The 24,016-nt window shown below is 48.3% G+C and overlaps 1 protein-coding gene across 1 annotated transcript in view; it reads left to right on the top strand.

Moving 5' to 3' along the window:
• ASXL3 (ASXL transcriptional regulator 3) overlaps positions 1–24,016 on the top strand; it is a 259,194-nt gene that overhangs the window by 115,799 nt on the left and 119,379 nt on the right. The window contains exon 6 of the mRNA XM_078687356.1: positions 16,425–16,546. Coding sequence (XP_078543482.1) covers positions 16,425–16,546 — 122 coding nt within the window. The remainder of the gene's footprint in view (positions 1–16,424; positions 16,547–24,016) is intronic.

Below are 24,016 nucleotides of genomic sequence, written 5' to 3'. Positions count from 1 at the left end.
TAGGTTGCCAGCTTGTTGTTGATTGGAGTTTGAGGAGTCTTTTCTTGCAAAATCAGAACTGCAGTATTTTTTTTTATAAATTCTTTTTATTAACAAAATAGACCAACAATACATACATAAACATCGACCAGAGTACATTGGGTGACCATTATTACACATATTCAGATGCGGACTTCCAAAGCGAAAGCAATCAATTAAAAGGAAAGAGAACAGAACTAGGTATCCTCCTGTTCCTCACTATCGGGATCTAGCTCCGGAGGTGCACAGATGTCACCTCGATAAGTATTCCAGGGTCCCCAGATCTTGACCCATTTGCGGGGACGCCCCCTGGACACATACACAGACTTCTCACGAAACATACACCAGTCGAGGTCCTCCATCCAGGGCCCGATCCGGGGCGCCCGAGAAGCACCCCAAAGCCATGCAATATTACGCTTGGCAACCGCACAAGCGAGAGGCACCCAGACCTTACCACGGCTCGGCAGGTCCGTAGGCTCCCACACATTCAACAAATATCATCTCGCTTCCATCTCGACCCTCACTCCCCACACTTCACTCATTTTTGAATGGATCTTGGTCCAGAAATCACGGACCCACTCACACTCCCACAAAATATGCAGAAACGTCCCAGGCAGGCCACACCCCCTTCGACAATCGGCAGACCCGGCCAAACCCATCCTCTGCAGTCTCGGACCAGTGATATAAGAACGTTGCAGAATCCTTAGCTGAACCAGACGGAGCCTCATGGGGACCGCCACCTCCCTGGGGGACGCCACCGCCTTCCTCCAACTCTTCTTAGTCAAGCACAAATCCATCAGCCACCCATTGTTCGCGTAATTGCACCAAGGGGTCCTCAGTGTGGTTAATCAGTTTGCTATACGTTAAAGAGATCGTCTTAGTGGGGACAAGGCCGTCCAGCAAACGATCCTCCAATGGGGAGGCCACCGGTGGAGTCTCACCCCTGGGGATCACGGCCCTCAGGGCATGGCTAATCTGTAGGTATCGAAACCGTTCCGTCTCATTCAGCTGATACTTGGCCTGCAGTTCCTCAAACGTCAACATCCTGCCCTTACCCCATACATCACGCACCTGAGTTATACCAATCAAGTCCCACCGGTCAAACCCTTTTGTTTTCCAAAGCATCCCCAATTTCTCAGAGCTACACAACGGAGTAGCCAGTGTCAGGCGCCCGGCCCATTTAAGGTCCCTGTTGGCCTCGTGCCACACTTTAGTGGAGGTCAAGGGGGGCCCCACCAACGGGGAACAGCCCCACCTCGCATATAGCACACGAGTGTACTCGCCCCCCGGCACCTGACCGCGATCCATCGCATACCCCGGATCAACTGGTGAGCCATAGATAGCATGATTGATAGGGGCCAACTGGAACGCCCAATAATACTTACAAACATTAGGCAGACCGATGCCCCCGTCATACCAAGGCAGCATCAATTTCGATAATGCAATACGCGGCCTCCCCTCCCACAGGAGGCTACGCTGTAGAGACTCAATCTCGCTAAAATAAGACGGGGGCACAGGGTCAAATGAATTCTGTAGAGCGTAAAGAAAGCGCGGGAGAGCCATCATCTTAAAAAGGACAGATCTGCCCAACAGAGAGAGCGGTAGCGTCTTCCATCTCTCAACATCAGCGCGAAGTCTGGCCAAGGGGGGGGCGACAAGTTCAGCCGAAAGCGCACCTTAGGATCCTTTGAGATATGAATCCCAAGTAGCTAAAACCAACCGGTTCTATTTTGACGGGGCAGTTCCCAGGCACCCTAGGGAGATCTCCACTCAAAACGAAAAGGACCGATTTCGCCCTGTTAATCGCGAAGCCGGAGTACCTCCCAAGATAGCAAGAACATCCATAAAGACAATAAGGGAGCTGCGAGGGGAGGTCAAGTACAACAGGATATCCTCAGCATAAAGCGAGATCTTGTCCTCCCACTCCGAAGTCCAACGCAGCCCCCTGATCGATCGTTCCCACCGCACCCAGGCCGCGAGCGGCTCCAGGGCCAAGGCAAACAAAAGAGGCGAGAGGGGGCAGCCCTGACGAGTTCCCCGACCAAGAGAAAAATCGCGAGACCTATGGTTATTCACAACAACGTGAGATAAGGGGGCAGAATACAAAAGACGCACCCAATCGATAAACACCGGGCCAAACCCCAACTTTGTCAAAACCGCGAAAAGATAGGGCCACTCCACCCGATCGAAGGCCATAGTTGCGTCAAGAGATAATAACACGGCCGGCTCGTGAATGCGGGACGCACCCGCCACCACACCATGGAGTCGGCGAAGATTGAGTGCGGTGTTACGCCGTGGCATAAAGCCGGACTGATCCAGATGGATCAAAGTCGATATGACCTTCAAGAGTCTGGCGGCTAACAATTTGGCCAAAACCTTAGGTTCCACGTTCAACAAAGAAATCGGGCGATACGAAGTACACTCCAGGCGAGGCTTGCCCACCTTGTTAATGACCACGATATTGGCGACACGCTGATCGTAGGGCAACACCCCACGGTCGCGGCTTTCAATGTACATGTCCTTCAAATACGGGGCCAACCGGTTGGCATGAGGCTTAAACAATTCAATGGGGAGACCATTAGGGCCAGAAGCCCTACCAGAATGGACCCCCCTGATGGCCATCACTACCTCATCATTCGTAAGAGCTGAGTCCAATAATTCCCTTTGATCGTCCGCCAGGGCAGGCATCGGTATGTCCCGTACCATTTCGGCATTATCCGCCTCAGTAAAAGTTCCGGCCGAGGTATACACCTCCTCATAGTATCTAGCAAATTCATCAACAATCAACTGGGGGTCCGGCATGGCCCCCGAGCCCGCAATATTCAGCTCCGGCACCAAGCGAGACCCCCAGTCACCCTTCTCCAGCCAAGCAATCAACTTCCCTGCCTTGTCGCCGTGCTCATAAATCCTATTCGTGTTGGCGTGTTGTGCCTTAGCACTGTCACGTGTCATTGTCCTATATTCATCCCGGGGTTCCCCCCGGAAGAAACAGCAGTTTCCAAGGCCAAGAGCTCCGCCTCAACTCTATCCAACTCCGCCCTCTTCTTCTTCTGCACAGATACGAGGGAGAGGACCTCCCCTCTCACAACTGTCTTATACGCCTCCCAAAGGGAGCACCTCGAGGCAACCGACTCCTCATTCTCACGGAAATAGCTGTCCGTAATCCGCACCAACTCTTTTTTAACCACAGGGTCTTTCAGACGCCACGCATTTATGGGGGCTATCCTGCCCACGTCACCCTGCCCCACACACAACCGAAGCAAGATCGGCGAATGGTCGGAGACCCCCCGAGCCAAATGATCTGTCTCGAACGATGGCTGCCTGCGCCGCTGGCAACAACACATGATCAATCCGCGAAAGGGAGTGATGCGCCGCCGAGGCATGGGTGTACTCAGTAGCGCACGTGTGTCTGAGACGCCAACAGTCTACCAGCCCCGACGCAGCAATAAAGTCAGGCAACCACCTCCAAGAGTGCAACAACGCACGGGAGGGGAGCCTATCCAGCTCCCCGTCCATGACTGCATTAAAGTCCCCGCCCAGCACAGTGGTGCCGACGGGCAATGTTAAAAGCATCCGGCCTAAATCACGAAACGTGTCAACCTGCAGCGCCGGGGGGACATAGATAGATACAAGTATGACAATCCTGCCTTCCCATAGACCCGATATGGCTACATAACAGCCGCGATTATCAGACCAGATGGGAAGCCAGCATGGGCAACACGTTTGTAACCGCCCCTGTGCAAAGCCATACAGCGCCTCCCCATGAGATGCGTCTCTGCAACAATACAACGTCTGGCATTTGTCGCCTAATGAACCGACTCACCATGGTTCGCTTTATCTTATCACCCAAACCATTCACGTTTCAGCTGAGGACGGAGAACCCCAGTCCCTGTCTAACGGAAGCCATACATCATCTCAGAGCACAGGGGATCCACGAGCACCCACCTCAATCTCTGGTCAAACAAAACAAACCAAACAGAACACAAAAATCCCCAACACCCAGACCCACAACCCCCCACCCTGCACCCCTGCATGCAGCAAATGCACATCCCCAACTCGCACTGTGCCTGTCGCCCCCAACTAACTACAGGTATCTAAAAGTAGAAAAACGGAGGAGGACCTTACAACAGGCCGCCCACCCCCACTGTTCCCCCATTCGGTAAAAGCACAAAAAGAAAAAGAGTCTTGAACAAAATTGGACCAGAGGGGGGAAAAATAGCGGGGATAACCCCCACCAGACCCTTATGCGCCAACGCTACAATTTTAAACAGGTCACTGTTCCTCGTTATCCGATCGGGCCCGATCCTCCTGCTCCGACCCCACAATTCGATCCAGCCAGTCCGCAGCCATTTCAGGATTGTCAAAAAACCAAGTCTTTTCGTCGCGTTCAATCCTCAAACGAGCCGGATACATCATAGAGTACTTAATGTCACGGTCCCTCAGTCGCCGTTTGATAGACAGAAACCCTTGCCGTTGTCTCTGGACCAATTGCGTAAAATCCAGAAAAAAGAGCAGCGAAGCGTTCTCGTAGGCCAACGGGCCTGTGGACCGTGCTGTTTGCAGGATAGCGTCCCGGTCTCGAAAATTCAGTACCCGGGCAATGATGGGACACGGAGGCGCCCCGAACTTCGGGCAGCCGCCGGGGATCCTGTGTGCCCTCTCACGGTGAAAAAATTGCTGAGGCCCTTAGGCTTGAGATGTTCCAGGATAAGGTCCTCAACGAAGAGGTCCGGAGTCGCCCCCTTGGAACGCTCCGGAACCCCCAGGATACGGACGTTGTTGCGGCGGGCCCGACCCTTGTACTCATCGAGCTTCCCATCGAATTTTATGCGGGCCGCCTGAACATCATGCACTGCCTTCTGGAGCTCCGAGACATCCTCGAGGAGACTCCCCGTCTTGATCTCAAGGTTCTTGACCTTCTCAGTGTTTTTGGTGAGGTCAGCCCTGATGAGACCCACCTCAATAGTGACAGTGTCCAATTTAGTGTCCATCTTGCCCAAGGAAGATTGAATCCCAGCGATAGCCACCATTAAGTCCTTCATGGTGGGGTCCTTGACGTCCGGGCCTCCCTCCACACCCCCGGACGGGGTGCGTTTCGTATCCACTGGTGACCCCTTGGAAACGGCATATTTGTCTATGCGATTAGACCGGATCTGCCGGACGGATTTAGAAGATCTCGGCGGAGGTTTCTCAAGGTCCCTCGACGCCATCTCGAACGCAAAGGCAGGAGAAACCCACCACTCAGTCGAGTGGAGCCGGGTCCTGCGGTGGGTAACCTCAGAACTGAAGAAAGAGGCCCGAGACGTCTCGTCCGCCACCCGGAGGTGACAAAGTAAGATCCGACCGGCCACTTCCGGTCCCGGATGCCGATGTTGTTGCACTGCACTCGGATGACACCAAACCAGGGGTCCCGGGCTCCGAGACCACAGGCCCGAATCTTGTCGGCGAGGATAGCCAGGCGCCGAAACAGCCAAACGAGCCGGAATTTCACCTGGCGGCTCAGGTACTGGTCCCCCACCCGTCTGTGGGGACGGGGTTCAGGATGTTGTGCCGGATAGTTAGTCAGGAGGTGGCGGCCGGCGGAGCCGATGCTCAGGCGGCCATCTTGGTCGCTGGCGCGGCTCCTCCCCAGAACTGCAGTATTAAGACATCATCATACCTATAAATAAGGATTGACTGAGCAGGGCCTTGAACACAACTCAGACTTTGGTAAACCGTCATCCTGTCTTTGACACACCCCACCTCCTGTGGTAACCAACAAGCAACCCAGTGTTATGCTTTCACTCACCCTTACGCTTCATTTCACTGGAAATACCACGCGAAGATAATTTGATGGAAAAAATGTGGCCTTAAAAACATGCACGTTTCTGATCTCAGTGGAGCTGATTGGCCTGCCCTTCTTATGAGGGCCCTAAGAAGAGTATGATTTTTCCTGGGTAATAGAAACAACAATTATTTAAATGCATAGAATTAGTTCCATTTGTGTGGTGTATTATATACATAGCTTTTATTATAATCCTTACTTGTTAAATAAAAAAACAGACAGTCTGTCTCTTTGTCAAAGTGGGTCCCAGCTCAAAGTTATTCTATGTGTCAACAGTGCACCACTCTATATAAGTCCATTATGCTTTTCTACACACTGCATGTCCCATTATCAAGTCCCGTTATCAAGCTTGTGGATGAGAATTATTGCTTGAACTGTCACTCCAGTGGAATGTATTTAAAAAACTGCACATTGCACTGCTATTTCTCCTCCCCATGTGTCCAGATATTGCATTGTATGCCCTAGAATGAAATGCACTGAATGTAATACTGTACAGAGCACTACCCTCCTGTTGTGCTGTGACCACCCGTCCGATGTGGTATGAGGATTAGGAAAGAGGATGCCTCAACTCCACAATTTGTTCTTGGTCTTGATCACAGAAAGTTTGTTCACTTCATTTTGAGATCCTGGAGCTGACAGGAAGCCCATTGTTCCTGCAGAACTCATTTTTTCCCAAAACCGCTACCATGATGACCTTCTTAGACCAGAATCAGTTTGGTATTCTAGGCTTGCATTTCACAGAAACCTCTTTGTGTGAAGGTTTACTCTAAATGCCCCTGTTCTCCCGTTTGTTTTGTGCTTGTGTACACTGTCACACATTGATACTCAGGAAGGTGGAAGTAAGATGCTGAAAATGCCTATTTTCTCTAGCTACTTCTATAGTTTATCAACGTAGCATCCTTCATTTTCCAGATCCCACTTACAATCAACAGCTAGAATTTAAAAAAGAATTCAGTTACTACCCGGTTTAGCTTAAATATATCGAGCGTTGGAACCTTTTCTGATACTGTGCACGATTTGTCATTAATCCTTCATGTTATAAATGGAAGCATGTTAAGGAACGCAACAACAGATATCACTTCAAATGGGCGGGGGGGCCTGTGTTTTTTTCTCAAACTACTCTTGATTTCATCCTGATAGCACTTAACTAATTTGAAGCAGAAATATTTTATCAAATTAAAACTGTTTTTTCAGCGATGGGCATTGATATCAGCTATCTAATAGACTGAATACGTACTTTAATTGAAACAAATCAAAATTGGTTGTTTTGAATTTGAACAACTGATATATACTATGTTTTATGGAATTTTAGATTTTAGCACTTTAGCGTCTGACTTTCTGGGTAAATTGTTAATTTGCTTGCTGCAGTAGCGGTAATTTAAAAAAAAAACAGTGGTCCTTGATGAAGGTAAGGTAAACAAGTACAATGAATATAGAATGAAATCAGTTCTATATATTGTTACTATCCAGCCGGACAGTAAGATTTAACCAACAACAATTATGAGGATCAAGCGAAACATAGATGAAGTGGGACTCAGTCCTGTATCCAATACATGAAGGTGAACAAAATAACGAAAGAAACAATCAGGCAAGACACAGTGCTTGTTTGTAAATGTGAAGGGTTGAATAAGCGCGACAGTGAACACAACCGTTACACATTACATTTAAATAAGTTTGTGTACACTGTGTCAAATTTCGATGTCGTCTACTTATCACTGCGGGGTCTTTATTTTACTTCAATGGGATGCTTCCCTATGGTTTACGGCACTCGCAATGCGATATTCACGATTCCATTTGGTCTTTTTTATAGGCACTTATCACTGTGCGATCTGTATTTTGTGTAAAAGGCAGACTTCCCTATCTTTTACCGCATTCTCAATTCTCTGTTTCTTTTCTTCCTTCTTCATTTTCCCCCTGGCTTTCATATTTTTGTATAGGCTGTATGTCCTTCAGGCATTTATCAGCTTTTCTCTTTGATGATGATCCCAATATCCTTGTAAAAGGGATCAAAATGTTGTCGACTTTTTTGACACCTTGTACACAAACTTATTTAAATGTAATGTGCAACGGTTGTGTTCACGACCACTGTGTCTTTCCTGATTGTTTCTTTCGTTCACCTTTATGTTTTGGATACAGGACTGTGTTCCGCTTTATTTATGTTTCGCTTGATCCTCATAATTGTTGATGATTAAATCTTACTGTCCGGCTGGATAGTAACAATATAGAACTGATTTCATTATAAATTCATTGTACTTGTTTACCTTACCTTCATCAAGGACCACTGTTTTTTAGGTCTCGCTTGAGCCAGCACGCATGCGTTGCTCTGCGAGGCTTCTAATAAGGACTTTCAACTCGGACCACACGCTTGTGCACATTTTTTTTTTTTGCTCACACTCTATTGGCCTTTGCGTGCGTCTTTCTATGAAAAACAGCACGCAATTGGCCAAAGGCGGGTGCATGCCCCGCCTTCTCTCTCCCCTGGCCTCGGGAGCGAGCAGCAGGGCGGCTGGGTGCCAGCGGCATACCTCAAATTCCTTGCAGTGCACGCGCACCACACTTGTCTTGTTTTGGTTTCTCGCCCGCACGTGCTGGGGCTATCTGTTTTTTTGTGCCCGCACTTGTAAAGTGCTTTCCTCCGAGACAACAGAGCCTGCACCGGCACCTGATCCCACAGCACACAAACGCACACCGGGCCAGAATCTCAGAGCTCGACAGCCCCCATTGAAGTGGTGCCGCCAGCGTGCAGGCCTGCTGTGAAGGGCTACCTACCCCAAGGCCCAGCTGGCATTTGTTCCTTTCAGTACCTGTCGGGTAAACACGTCTAGCCTTTCGTCTAAGGCCGAGGTGAGCGGAGGAACCTTTTCGCAACACGAGGCGCCGGGTGTTTATCTGCCACCTGCTGTTCTCCACCATCTCGCCATTGTTAGTGATGCCTCCCCCCACCTCATACCATCACTCATGCCGCGCTTCATCTTTATGCCTGGGGCCGCTTCGGGAGGCCGTGCCCCTTTATTTCTCCACGCCATGGCTGCAGCTCTAGGAGGTTTTAAATCTGCATGCTTGTTTGCCCATCCCGCCCTGCTTTAATTTTTGAGACCCACCATGCCCATTAGATTCACGTCCATGGCTGTCCTTTAGGTAAAGCGGGTTGGGTTATGAATAAATAGGAAGTCTCACACACAACCGTCAGATTAGGGGCGCCACTCCAATCCCAGCAGCCACAGAAGAAAGTCTCCTTGGAGGCCACACCTCCCTCAAGTTTGAATCACGCATGTATTGGCAGCGACAGAGTATTTTTTTTAATCATTGTTTATTATTTTGTTAAAGGCAATCACAGACTAATAATCTCCTCGCTACCCACGTTCTCATTCAATTTTACCCCCTCTCGCAGAATTTCTGAATACTAAGCAGGAAGCAGGAATTAGGATTGGCTAAGGTTCCACAGAGGCTCCAATCCCAGACCACTACCTATCCTGCCCACTCCCATACAGCTATCAGAATGTGTTCAGTCATAGGATTGGCTGTCATGCAACCCAGAAGAGCTGAAATTACTGACATAGCAATTGTTAAAAATCACTTATGGACAAAAAAAAAAAAGGTTGGATTCACAGGTGTTCTGTAGATAGGTGTGCATCTTGTACATAAGATTCCAGTGTTTGGGAGGTAGGAGTAAAAGAAACAACGGTACAATAGGGCTCAGGGGGACCTTTATGCTTTTTTGATATTATTATATTTTCCATTGTGTACAATGGCAGAACTAATCAATAAATTAATACAATGAATGTAAAGCACTATATTAGTAAGGAATGCTGTCCCGCAGTTGCTCATAGGCCGTGAACTGGGCTGAAAAGCGGCAGGAGTCCTGGTTGAAAATGATGTAATATATCACGAAGGTATCATGTTTGGCAATAGTTTATTTTCTGATAGAGATTTCCAAGTCTCAGCCCCTTGACCATTTGCTATAGAATGATCTGTGTTTACACGGGTTCCTCCACGGCGGCGTGGTGCACATCTATCCACACGTTTGGCGAAATATAACCTGACCATTGTACTTAAGGCAAATCTGCACCTAGATCTGAAAAGGAGTCTATAATTGCTAGAAAATGACAGACGCTTTGCTTTTCCGAGGAAAATGGCCTCCAATAACTCGAGTTTACATAGGTTTTTAACTGATCTGTGTCCCAAGTTACGACTCAGTAATTCAGTCAAGGACTGCAGTCCGCTTTCTTTGTTATGTTGAAGGCGGTTGTTGTTTACTCGTATTGCTTGTACTACACATGGATTGGGTTAAGATATGCTCAAGACATGAACAAAAACCTCGATTGTACTGCTTTGATCTGAGGAAAGGTATGCAGAACCCCTCCTGAGGCGAAAAGCCGGGAGCCACATTGCCGAATTTTAAAATTGATGTCACTATATTTTCTGTGTTTTTAATTTCACTTACCCCCTGGGCACTCCTCATTTCCAGCTAACTGACACCCCGCTCAGCTGATTGAACGCTGCCGCGGACGAGTGTTGGTTTCAAACTTGACGCCATCCCTGGCACAGCTGACACGCCCACTCGGGCTGGCCACGCCCCCTCTCCCGGTCATATAAATGCGCGCTGAATGAAAGCGCTGCACTTGCAGAACCCCTCTTGAGGCGAAAAGCCGAGAGCCACATTGCCGAATTTTAAAATTGATGTCACTATATTTTCTGTGTTTTTAATTTCACTTACCCCCTGGGCACTCCTCATTTCCAGCTAACTGACACCCCGCTCAGCTGATTGAACGCTGCAGCGGACGAGTGTTGGTTTCAAACTTGACGCCATCCCTGGCCCAGCTGACACGCCCACTCGGGCTGGCCACGCCCCCTCTCCCGGTCATATAAATGCGCGCTGAATGAAAGCGCCGCACTTGCAGAACCCCTCCTGAGGCGAAAAGCCGGGAGCCACATTGCCGAATTTTTAAATTGATGTCACTATATTTTCTGTGTTTTTAATTTCACTTACCCCCTGGGCACTCCTCATTTCCAGCTAACTGACACCCCGCTCAGCTGATTGAACGCTGCCGCGGACGAGTGTTGGTTTCAAACTTGACGCCATCCCTGGCCCAGCTGACACGCCCACTCGGACTGGCCACGCCCCCTCTCCCGATCATATAAATGCGCACTGAATGAAAGCGCCGCACTTGCAGAACCACTCCTGAGGCGAAAAGCCGGGAGCCACATTGCCGAATTTTAAAATTGATGTCACTATATTTTCTGTAATTTTAATTTCACTTACCCCCTAGGCACTCCTCATTTCCAGCTAACTGACACCCCGCTCAGCTGATTGAACGCTGCCGCGGACGAGTGTTGGTTTCAAACTTGACGCCATCCCTGGCCCAGCTGACACGCCCACTCGGGCTGGCCACGCCCCCTCTCCCGGTCATATAATGCGCGCTGAATGAAAGTGCCGCACTTGCAGAACCTCTCCTGAGGCGAAAAGCCGGAAGTCACATTGCCGAATTTTAAAATTGATGTCACTATATTTTCTGTGTTTTTAATTTCACTTACCCCCTGGGCACTCCTCATTTCCAGCTAACTGACACCCAGCTCAGCTGATTGAACGCTGCCGCGGACGAGTGTTGGTTTCAAACTTGACGCCATCCCTGGCCCAGCTGACACGCCCACTCGGGCTGGCCACGCCCCCGCTCCCGGTCATATAAATGCGCGCTGAATGAAAGCGCCGCACTTGCAGAACCCCTCCTGAGGCGAAAAGCCGGGAGCCACATTGCCGAATTTTAAAATTGATGTCACTATATTTTCTGTGTTTTTAATTTCACTTACTCCCTGGGCACTCCTCATTTCCAGCTAACTGACACCCCGCTCAGCTGATTAATCGCTGCCGCGGACGAGTGTTGGTTTCAAACTTGACGCCATCCCTGGCCCAGCTGACACGCCCACTCGGGCTGGCCACGCCCCCTCTCCTTACCCGTTCCCCTCCATAAATCATGCTCACCTATCGGACGCACAGCGGACGAGCGCAGCGGGCGCGACGATTGCGCGACGAAGGCGCGCTTACGGCAAGCTCGTCTGCGATCGTCCGCGCCGAGGCCGGGCCTAGGGCCACCCCCCCTGACTCGCCTATGCCTCGCATATTGCTTAACACAAGCCCACTCAAATATACCTCCGAGCAACTCCTAAATCTCAAGGCCTCAGCTGATGTGCCACATGCCTTACCACACTTGCTCTATACCAATTCCATCATAGGTCCCCACAAATGTCCTACTTGCGCTATTTCTACCCCCCCCAATATCTCCCACCATCAGGTCTTGGCAGCACTTATCAATGTGCGCTCTCTTCCCAAACACAAAATTGAAATCTCAGATTTATTGATTCACACAACCTAGATCTATTATTTATTACTGAGACCTGGGGTGATGACTCCTCCGGTCCAGACTTTAAAGCAGCCACCCCGACAAACTACTGTGTTTTGCAGACTAGATAGACATAAAAGAAAGGGTGGAGGGATAGCCATCATTTATAAAGATCACCTCAGAGTTAAAATTATGGACTGTGAGGCTTTCTCTTTTTCCATCGGCCTCTCTGGTAAACAATCATTTACAGGCATGCTAATCTATCGTCCCCCCGGGTCCAGATCTAAATTTCTCTTGAACCTTAGCAATCTTATCGAGGTCTCAGTAGGATCGCCACACTTTACCATACTGGGAGACTTCAACTTTCATCTTGAAGCCACACACGACCCTGATACCTCGCTGTTAACTAACGATCTTGTAGCGGTCGGTCTCCAGAAAATAGTCAAACAATCGACCCACCAAGCGGGACATACCCTAGATGGGTTATTTACCAGCGATCTACACATTTCCGTCTCTAAGGTAATCCCTCTTACTTGGACCGATCATGCAGCCGTCTGCTTCTCTATAAAACTTAACCCCCTTTCGCTCCCTTCTATATCATCTTCCTCCATCTCCTACAGAGACTGGAAAAATATCAATCTCTCCCATCTTGCGGCTATGATATCCGATAGCACCCCCACTAACGATCAGGATCCCACAATAGCCTCCACTAATTATCTGAACAGCCTAAATATGGCTTGCAACAACTTAGCTCCCATTAAAACTTCCCATCGCACCAGGAAGCTTCCCTCGGCCCCATGGTTTACGGAATACTTACGACTGCAGAGACAACATTGCAGGAATCTGGAAAGGCACTGGCGCCGTCACTACTTTACCACGGACAAAATCGCCTATCAAAACGCCCTTTCTAAATACAAAAAACGTATTACCTCGGAAAAAACACTTTACTATACTTCCCAAATCAATCAGGCGAAGAATTCTGCAAGACAACTGTTTCAGGTGGTCACACATCTTTCGAACCCACCCGCCCCTCGTTTTGAGGGATCACAGACCCTTTGCAGTTCCCTGGCCAAATTCTTTGAAGACAAAGTTAGTACTATTTACTCAGCCTTCACTCACTCTTCCTCCTCCTCCACCCCCTTGTTATCTGCTCCCAATGATGCGTCTAACTTCTCTATCTTCGAAGCTGCCACGGAGGAACAAGTCCGACAACTCGTCTCTCGCACTAAATCAGGATCATCTCTGGACCCTTGCCCTCCCGCCATCCTTAACCTCATCCCAGAAGCTATCTCCCCCGCGCTGACCACCATCTGCAATGCTATGTTTTATACGGGCATATACCCTTCAGTTTGGAAGGAGGCTATCATCAAGCCACTTTTAAAAAAACCTACTTTAGACCCGCTCCTTCCCGCCAGTTATCGACCCATTGCTTGTCTTCCTCTTCCAGCTAAAATTTTCGAGAAAATTATGAACACTCAACTATTGAAATTTATAGACACTAACAACTTACTGGATGATACCCAATTTGGGTTTAGACAGGGTCATGGAACGGAGACTGCGTTATTAAAAGCAGCAGATGAGATAAGGATGACACTGGACAAAGGAGGAGCGGCAGTACTAATACCTTTGGATCTCTCCGCAGCCTTCGACACGGTCGATCATGTCATCTTGATCGACCGTGTCTCAGCTATAGGAATTAAGAGTAAAGCCAAAGAACTTCTCGCCTCTTTTCTGGCCGACCGTCCACAGACAGTGAAAATGGGTCACTTCACCTCCCATACCTTTACTCTTCCCTGCGGAGTACCACAGGGCTCCTCGCTAAGTCCGACACTCTTCAACATTTATGTTTCGGACTTAGCGAGGGTAATAAAATCCTATGGAAGCGCCCTCACAACCTACGCGGACGACACTCAACTGGTGTTATCTGTACACAACGATGGTACATCAGTTGCGGCTAATTTTCAAGAGGCAATGCGGGCAATCAGTTCCTGGATGTCATCAAACTGTCTCAAATTTTACTCTGACAAGACAGAGGTGATGACATTCGGGAAACTGGACCCACTCTGGTCCCCCCAATGGTGGCCACCTGAGATGGGGGCTCCACCGCAACCTGTTACCAAGGTTCGTAACCTCGGAGTCATATTCGACAATAAAAATCCACATGCCAACTCCGTGGTCTCCTCGTCTTTCTATATCCTCAAAAGGATTAAAAAAAATTGATTCCATACTTACCCCCTTCAGCTGGCAAAACTTTAATCAGTACTTTGGTCTTTTCCAGAACAGATTACTGCAATGACCTTTTTCTGAATGCCCAAGAAAAAGTCCTTAATAGATTGCAGCTGGTCCAAAATGCTTCGGCCAGAACCCTATTAAATATTCCCAAGTTCACATCCATCTCCCCTTACATTCGACAGCTGCACTGGCTCCCAGTGAGGAGCCGAACAAAATTTAAGGCACTATGCATTGCATACAAAGCCATTAACAACATGGGCCCACAGTTTCTCAAAAATGCTTTTTGCCCACTTGAACACTCAAGAACACTACGTTCGGCTTCAGCCCATTTGCTCAAAATCCCACGTACAAGAGCCAATTGGGGTGATAGATGTTTCACGATCTCCACAGCCAGACTTTGGAACACATTACCCCTCTACATCAAAACCGCCCCACGCTCATCAGTTTCAGAAAAAAACTAAAAACCTGGCTCTTCCCAGTATAATTTTCTGTCACAGTGATGGGTCTGTACTGCAAGCGCCGAGAAACACCCTTTGGGTATTTGCGCGCAATAAAAATCGCTAAAATAAATAAAATAAATATGCTTTAGTCTTTGACCCACAAGTTTTTGGTGTAAGTACTGTAGTTTTCCCAGTCTTAAGCTAAGTAATTTAGGCCCTAGTTTTATTTATTTCATCTATATGGTATTTGTGCTGCGCCATCGGCCGACGTCTACACGCAACTGTCAAATTATCTGTCCGTTTTGTTGGTACATGAGGTAATGTTAGCTTTTTTCACTCTGAATTGTTTTTAAACTCCTAGCCAGATCAGAGTGTCTACTGCATGATTCTCCAACGAGTAGCTCGTGAGCTACTGTTAGTTCTCCAGCTACTTGTAAGTTGCTGTCCTGTGTGCACCGCCAGCCTTCTAAATAGGACCTTTGTTTCTTAAAATTAACATATGTATACCAACATTGTGTATTTAGACGAAGTGTGTGTATTTTCAGAACTCATGAGCTCATGTTTGGAGAAAAATGGTTGAATTTCCAAAGTATATTTAAAGCTGATTGGGACTGATAAATTATATGAGTAGACCTATTCCTATTATCATTACTTTTGTCCATGGGTTTTGCACCTATAGTTCTTCAATCCCTGGTGGCACAGCACCCAGGATAATGTGTTGCATGGCTAAACACTTATAAGGTCCCAAAGGCGAGACCTGTTGGCTATGCCAATGCTTGTTTAAAATTATCGCTACCCAAGGTCCTTGTACACCATATTGGGTTCCCTTGTTTTGTTTAAAACATGCTGCAGTAGCAGGGCAAATCCATTGTGATGTGCGTTTTTCTGATAGATCTGATGAGCTCCATTATTGAAGGCAGGCGCCTAATTTTAAAACTGCAGCAAATATGTGGGAACGGGCTATATTAGGCAGAGCATGGGGGCAGCCATTTATGTCATCTTGCTTCCTATTTGATGCAGCAATACAAATAAATTACATTACTGGCATTGCAGACTTGGCACACCTACACAACATTTATGTTTCATTTTTTTGTTGGCTAAAATTTTTTGTTTTCGTGGGCATGTTTCACGTTAACTATGTCTCACTAGCAAGTTGTAGCCAATGATAGTACTGTAGGATTTCATTATAAATTCAAATACGTATACATTTCGCAGTTCTATAGTAGGTTTTTTCTTTAGATTTGATTCATCGTGCCAGCTTTTAGTTCATATACTTTTATATCTTGATATGTTTTATATCTTGAACAGAAGAGTTATGTTGGATTTCAGTTTTGAAACTGATATGTTGCTTTGAAACATGTGTTTGCTGCTTCTCCAGGTCTATGCTGTGTTTTACTTGCTTAGTAAGTTTTGATTCTGTGACTTGCAAAAGAACTGTTATGCTTAGCATTTGTTATTTTTATTTGTTTTCGGAAACATATGTGAATAGACAAATAGTATGACTATATATTGTATTTCAATACACGTGCCCCATTTGTAGCTGAATTGCTCCATGTTTTTATTACTTTGTAGTTTGCCTGAAGGAGGTTTCAGATGAAGTGTCTTCCGGTCGAGACTCCAGCCTTTCAAACTCAGCAGTACAAAGCAAACTTGTGTCTTCCTTCCAGCAGCACACCAAAAAGGCATTGAAGCAGGTACTTTTTCAAAGGGAACTCCTCTCGAAATTAAATTAGCTATATTAACTTGTTTCATAATGTGTAGACTGGTAAACCTGGAAGAGAATCATTGTTGAATCCTGGACTGAAATATTATTTATTTCAGTTTTTACAGGACTTCACATCGCTCAGAATACTGAATGCAAGGTATGGAAACCATTAAGGTCTAGTAGTAATATCCTGTATATCGAATGGTAAGGGAATGTTTATTCAACCTTGGAGAATTCATTTTTAAGACAATTCAGAAGCTAAGATCTGATTGAGGGGGTGTGAACTTCGGTCTGACCCACAAGGTTGTTGTCCCCTTTCAGAAGGGAATTGCTCCTTGCAAACAGTCCTAACCAAATCAGAAAACATGACCGATATTCAAAGTGCGTTTCTTAATGGGAGCAAAGTCCAAAATATGATAAAATGGCACAAGTAACCAAGTATTTATGTATTTATAGAGGTTTTATACTGGACACACTATACCTAGGGGAGAATGTATCACTGTACTACGAACATGTAGTCTCAAAGCAGGGTGATAAGATGAATCTGATAAGATTCACTTTGTTGCTAGGAGAACAAGCATTATGATAGAGATTGATTTCCAACTGCAGATTCCTCACCTCTCCTCACATCAAACGGGTCCGGGAATTTTTTGGTAGGACCCCTGCACGTTGGAAAATAATGCTGGTGGCTCCACATCGTTGGTCCACCCTGGATGTGACTTGCACTGGCCTATATAAGCACCATCCATGCGTGCTGACGTTAGTCGTTTTCTTTATGTGCCAAAAGATGCGGATCCGGAACTACCCCTCGTTTTATTGAGACTCTAAATTATATACATTCTTCAGCATGCGAAGAAATTATATCACCTTCCAAGTACACAGGGTTTAAATTCTTAGTTGAATGTTGTAAATAAATGTCTGTGCCTGACCCTCATGTAGTTTGCAGGTGGTGCCTAGGGTCGAATCACAACCCTAAGCTGTTCAGTGATTGTGCCTTGATTCATCCAAGGCCATTCGAGATCAGAAAGCTAAGCTCTTTGTGGTTAAACACCGCAAAATCTGCTGCCGGGATTGGTTGAGGCTTAAATGTAGGTCCAGATTCTGCACTTAAGGTAATTCCAGTGACTGGTCTTCTCGTGTTGTAAGTCCTCTGGGATAACAAAAAAGCAGCGCAAGAAGTTTAAGCTGGACTCGGCCTTATCCTGTCACTCCTGTTTCGATAAAAAGGCGCAAGGGCGTCACCGTGCCGCCAGATAACGGTCCCGAGGTCAGTGTACTTCAGAGTATAATCCGTCCATGTTCCTTCTCAATTAAATTTCCAAGACAGCAGCAAATTGAGGAATTCTGTAATGCTATGCTCCGCCTTTTTGGCTCATTACTGGTTCACTCTGGTGCACCTTTCGGCCCAAAATAGCCAATAGGCTTCCCATCTGGGCTTCCACTGGCAGGTTTGCACTCGTGCCACTTGGTCCCTCTGGATCACCTTAGGACTCCTGACTGGCTTGTGTACTCAGCGCCACAACCCACACTGAAAAGCAATCTATGGACGACGATGGCAGTGCCATTGACTCCTAACGACTGCAGCCAGCCCACAAAGCTGTCAGGCGCCTCTGCTCTGATCTTGATCGAAACTGTACACTCCTCATCTTGAATTGCTACCCTTTTACCACCCTTCGGACCTGAACACAATGCATTTACCTCCCTGTAGGGCACTGGTTCTTCATGGAAAATTCTGGAGATGAGATTGACCAACCGTTACGAGGAAAACTGGTAAGATGATCTCCAGGATGCCAGTGATTCTGTTAATTCACCAAACACAGACCTTGTCCCCCACCACCCCAGAACCTGCAACCTGGAAATACGGCAAGATTTCGGAGGAGACTGCAGAAAATATGCAGTGGTGGAAACGTGACCTGAATTGGTACAGCAGCCAACCCCTCTCCTTACCCCAAACAGAGCTCACAGTAGTGATCGATGCATCGCTTCTGGGTTGGGGAGGCCATCTGGAAGAGTTGGAAATCAGAGGTATTTGGTCAATGAGGAAGGCCCAGCTCCTATCAACCTTCTGGAGCTGAGAGCCATCCACTTGGCGTTAAAAGCCTTCCTGAATCATAGGAAAGCTGGTGCAGGAGCTTATCGGCAACACCACCTACAGATGGCACTGTAAAAAGCAGGGAGGAGTGGGGTTTTGGACCCTATGCCTGGAGATCTTGCATCTTTGGACGTTGCTAGACCACCGAGCACTTTTTCTGGTGACACTACCTGGCGGGGTTCCTTGACTGCTACAGCAGACAAATTAAGCCATTAATAATTTGCAGATTGCGAATGACAGATACATCTGGATGTGTCTCAGGGTCTTTCCGTGAATGGGAAGACCCTGGCTAGATCTTGTTGCCGCTACAGTTTCAGCACTATTGCTCGTTGAAGCTTCCAAGGCTTCTCTCGCTTTGAGACTTGCTTCGGTTAAAGTGAAACTCAGGACTCCTACATGTCTTTTAGTCGATACCTCTCTTGCACTGAGGTCTGAAGAAGAGGAGGGTTAATCAGACCCAAGACATCCTAGTGACTACAAATTGGGCACTGGGAGTATGATATCCCGAACTCCTGGGCATGATCAACTGTCCTCTGATCAGGCTGCCCCTTTAGGAGAATCTCCTGTTACTGCAGCAGGTCAGTGTGCTGCACAACCTCCACCTCCATGCTTGGAGATTGAGCGATGATAGTTAAACGCTTTCGACTTTCTTACAGAAGTGGTGGAGGTCATCTTGGCAGCCAGGCGCTCCTTAACCAAATCTGTTTATGCCTACCGGTAGAATAGGTGTGTGGCCTGGAGTGCTTCTAGACAGATTGACCCACTACATACCAAGCTGTCACAAGTTTTGTTGTTTGTGTTGTCCCTAGAATAGCGAGGCTTTGCTTTGAGGAATATTAAAGGGATCTTGCTACCTCTTTTGGCCTTTTTATGTTTGCCAGACAAGCTTACAGTATTTAAGTCTCCTGTCCTTATGTGGCTCATCACAGGATTAAAACACACATTACTTCCTTTTACTTTTGTTTTTCTCCAATGGGACTTATATTTGGTCCTCACATTCCTCATGCATACACCTTTTGGGCCCCTCCATGGTTGTTCTATCAAACTTCTAACCCTCAATACAGTCTTTCTTGTCACTATAACATCAACATGGCAGATCAGCGAACTACAAACTCTTTCTGTTAACCTTCTTTCTACCATTTTCTATCTGGACAGGCTAGTCCTCCAGACACGAGCTTTCAAACGTGGTGCCACCATTTCAAGTTGGTCAGGCCATTACCCTTAAACCGTTTTTTGCTCCACATCTCCCTACTAAGGAGGAGAAAAGGTTTCACAAGTTGGATTCGAAAAGAACCCTCAGCTTATAAACCGATTGTACCAGACACCACTGGGTGGACGGTCAACTCTTTATCCGGTTCAATGGAGCGTAGAAAGGCAAAGCTGTGGAGAAAATAACCATTTTGCTCATGATTGTGCTGTGCATTAAGATTTGCTATGCACTGGCCAAAAAGCAGCCTCTTGAAGGCTTGTGGGCTCATTCTAATAGAGCTAAGGCTGCTTCCACTGCATTGGGCGGCGGCATGCCTGATCTAGATATAAAGCCACTGCATGGGCCCAGAGATTCTGCAGGCACTATTGTCTGGACAGCCCAGTCTGCCAAAGAGGTCATTTTGCTTGGTCCTTCACGACTTTCTGTTTTGAGCAAGTTAAAGGACCTACCACCTAGGCAGTATTGCTTGAGTATCTATTCAAAAGGTGAGGAATTCTTGGTTAGAAGTCTCTATTACAAAAATAAGTTACTTAAGTTTGGTAGCGCTCTATCTGATTATTAGTTGTAGATTCCTTACCTTAGAATTTCCCCCAGGCATCAGTCTGGATCCAGAGATTTTTCTTTAGCAATACCCCTCCACGTTGTTAAGTGGCATCAGTCAGCTGTGCGTCCTTCGTCTGCACGGTGGGCACCAGGATGATGGCGTGGGACCTACGTAGACACCGCCCATGAGCTCTGACGTTAGTTCTTTCTTTTCCGCGCGAGCTTAAGCACAGATCCAGAGATAGCAACCCTTTAGCGGTATTTTAGCTAGTCTTCAATTTTTGTCAACCTTTTTTTCGTGTTTTGAACTCCTAGTGCGTGGAGGGATGTCCCAACGTCAGACCGGCTTCAAGCTATGAGTCGAAATCATGCTCTAGTGCCAGGCCATGAACCCGAAGGCTTTGTGGGAGTGGTCCTTTATGCTGCTGGAGGCCCAGCTCACGGCTCCAAGTCACTCTCGTTCGAGAGGAAGGTCTCGAACGGTCGCGGGGCTCGCACTCCTTGTTGCAGTCATTGGGGAGGTCTTTGAGTAAGTCAGGAAAACACTAGAAGTCGCAGAAGCAAAGGGGTTCTTTGACTTCTCCCTGTCTGTCAGCTGACTGATGCAATGCGGGATTCTGAGTGTGGTTGCTCGAAGGATCCATCTCTGGCGCCTATTTCTGAGATGACTGCGCCTCCCTGCTTTTTTGGGAGCTGGAGCGTCCAAGAATGTATGGATTGCCCGGCTCCTTTGGTTCGCCTTTGGGCCCTGCAGAGTCGAATGGGGACCATAGGCCTTCGCCGCTGGCAGGTCCCGTCCCGGCTCCAGAGGCCTCTTGTGGATCCAGTCGATCTCATTCGACCGTACCCGACTTCGGTCCCAACGATGATGCTCCCGACGTCGACCGTGACCCCGGTCGGCGGCAGCCCCATCCTCATCCTCGAAGTGGACACACAGCCCAATCATTGTTGGTTCCGGCCCCGCAAGGAACTTTTGTCCCTGTGTTCATTACTGGCGTTCATTTTGGGCCAGAAGATGGGGAACAGGACTAGGAGAGGCCGCTGGACACTTTAACTGACCAGCTTGGAGAACCGGACTGGCGAATGGACCTGGGTGATGCCAGTGGTCTGGACACCTCCCCTGACACTGGCTTGCTTTCTCCCCCCACATTGGCTATAGAGGCGGGAGCTTCCTATGCTGTGGTGGTGAGGAGGGCAGCCGTGGTCCTCGGCCTCGAGCTCCCTACGGTGACAGTCAGGACTAACCTCCTGACAGGTGCTTCAGCCTGCAGCTTCCACTTTTGAAACCATTTTGGCAATTCAATGAAGCCCTCACGGACGTCCTTCTGGGCACTTGGTTGCAGACGGGTGAGACGTAGCCAAATTTGCCATACAATGTGGACTAGATACCAGTTACTCACTGGGCATAACTATTGCCAGGTCGGTAGCACGTAGAAGCTACGCCTGGTTGAGGACTTATGGCTTCTCGGGGGATGGCCAGTCTTCTTTGATGGACATGCCCTCAGATGGCTCTCGCCTTTTAAGCGACAAGGCAGACTCTGCTCTCGAGTGCTTCAAGGATTCTCGAGCTACAGCCAGATACTTGGGCCTCATGGCTACCTCCCGTCCACCTCAGTCTACCTTTTGTCCTGTTCAGCCCAGCCACTGAGTAACGCAAGCTGGCCAGCCTCTCTGTGGCTGCGGACGTGCGACCCAGCGTCCTTGTGTGTCAGGGAGCCTGTCGGCGGGAAATCCCCCTACCACCGCCTCCAAATCTTCCTGGTCCGACATTCCAGGCCCATCAGCAGCCAGTTAGGGACAGAATTCACCATGACCTCCTCCTCTGGCAATCCATCACGACGGACAGGTGGAACCTGCAAATAGTCCGAAGGAGCTACTCCCTCTCCTTCGAGATTACCCCTTCCTCCATGCCGTGTTCTTACAATCGCATGTCGGAGGATAATTTGGCACTTCTCCGCAAGGACGTTTCGGCAAGGGAGCCGTAGGGAGGGTCCCTGTGCCAGAAGTAGGTCAGGGTTGCTGTTCCCGCTACTTTCTGGTGCCCTAATAGGACAAAGGCCTGCGTCCTATCCGAGACCTCCGGGCCCTCACCTTCTTCCTCCGGAAGGGCAAGTACAAGAGGCTCACCCTAGCCCAAGTTCTTTCTGCACTCAACCCGAGAGACTGTATGGTGGTGTTCGACTTGCAGGACGCTTATTCCCATATCCCCGTCCTGAAAGCCCACAGACATTACCTTTGGTTTATGGTGGGCCACAAGCTTTTCAGTTCACCATGCTCCCCTTTGATCTTACCAGTGCCCTTTGGGTGTTCACAAAGGTGATGGCGGTGGGCCCAGCTCATCTGCGCAGATCAGGGGTTCAAGTGTTCCCCTATCTCGACTTCTGGCTGTTGAAGGCGGGCTTGTACCAGGCTGTCGTCTTCCACCTCCAGACTATGGCGGACCTCCTGCACTCGCTGGGGTTCACTATCAACATGCCGAAATCACACCTGACTCTCTGTCAGGCGCTCCCTTTCATCGAGGCAGTTCTGGAGCAGCGAGTCTAGGATATTCAGCCCAAGATAACGATGTTTCAGCCTCTGTCCCGGATTTTGGTGAGAATGACTCTGAGGCTGCTGGTTCTCATGGCCTCCTGCATCCTGCTGGTGGATCATGCCAAGTGGCATATGAAGACTCTGCAGTGGGACCTGATGTTCCTGTGGGCGCAGCATCAGGAGAATCTTTTCGGCTACGTCCAGATCTCTGAGGGAACTGCGCACCAACTGCAGTGATCGTTAACAAACCAAGATTGGGTCAGAGGCCGATCTTTCTCCCAACCCAACCAGATCTAAATGTGGTAATAGATGTGTCACTTTTGTGATGGGGCTGTCTCTGGGAGAGGTGGAGATTAGAGGTGTATGGCTGAGTCCAGTCTCCACAGCAACCTTTTGGAGCTCCAGGCAATCAAAATGGCACTGAAGGCATGCCTTCCCTCTCCCAGGGAATAGTGGTGCAGGTGTTCACAGACAACACCAATGCCATGTGGTACTGCAATGAACAGGGCAGGGTGGGGTCGAGGACTCTTTGTCAAGAGACTCTCCACCTTTGGACATGGCTGGAACACCAGGGCATAACCCTGGTGGTTCAACAACTGGTGGGCTCTCTGACTGCCAGGGTGGACAAACTCCGCCATCGTTGCCCTGCTGATCACGGATGGCGTCTCCATCTGGATATGGCGCAAGGTTTATTTAGGCAGTGGGAAGAGCCTTTGTTAGATCTGTTCGCCTCCGAAGAGAGCACGCAGTGTCAGTGGTATTGTGAGTTGGAGTTTCCAAGGCGGTGCTCGCTTGGCAACGGTTTTCGCCACGAGTGGATCTGCGGCCTCATGTACACCTTTCCCCCTTTGCCCAGAGTGCTCAAAAAGATCAAGCATGACTGTGCTCAAGTAATTTTTGTAGCTCCGGATTGGGCATGAAGAGCCTGGTACCCCGACCTTCTGAGCATGGCCATCAACCCTCTGGTTAGGCTTCCCCCTTCGGGAGGAACTTCTGTCGCAGTAGCAAGTAACAGTTCTTAACCTGAACCTGTCTGGTCTCCACTTCCTTGAGTGGAGATTGAGCGGCAGCAGTTAACAGCT

This window comes from Lissotriton helveticus, chromosome 4_1 (assembly GCF_964261635.1).
Source record: "Lissotriton helveticus chromosome 4_1, aLisHel1.1, whole genome shotgun sequence".
NCBI classification, from domain to species: domain Eukaryota; kingdom Metazoa; phylum Chordata; class Amphibia; order Caudata; family Salamandridae; genus Lissotriton; species Lissotriton helveticus.
Note: the sequence above shows the minus strand (reverse complement) of the source record. Positions and strands in the feature narration are given on the sequence as shown.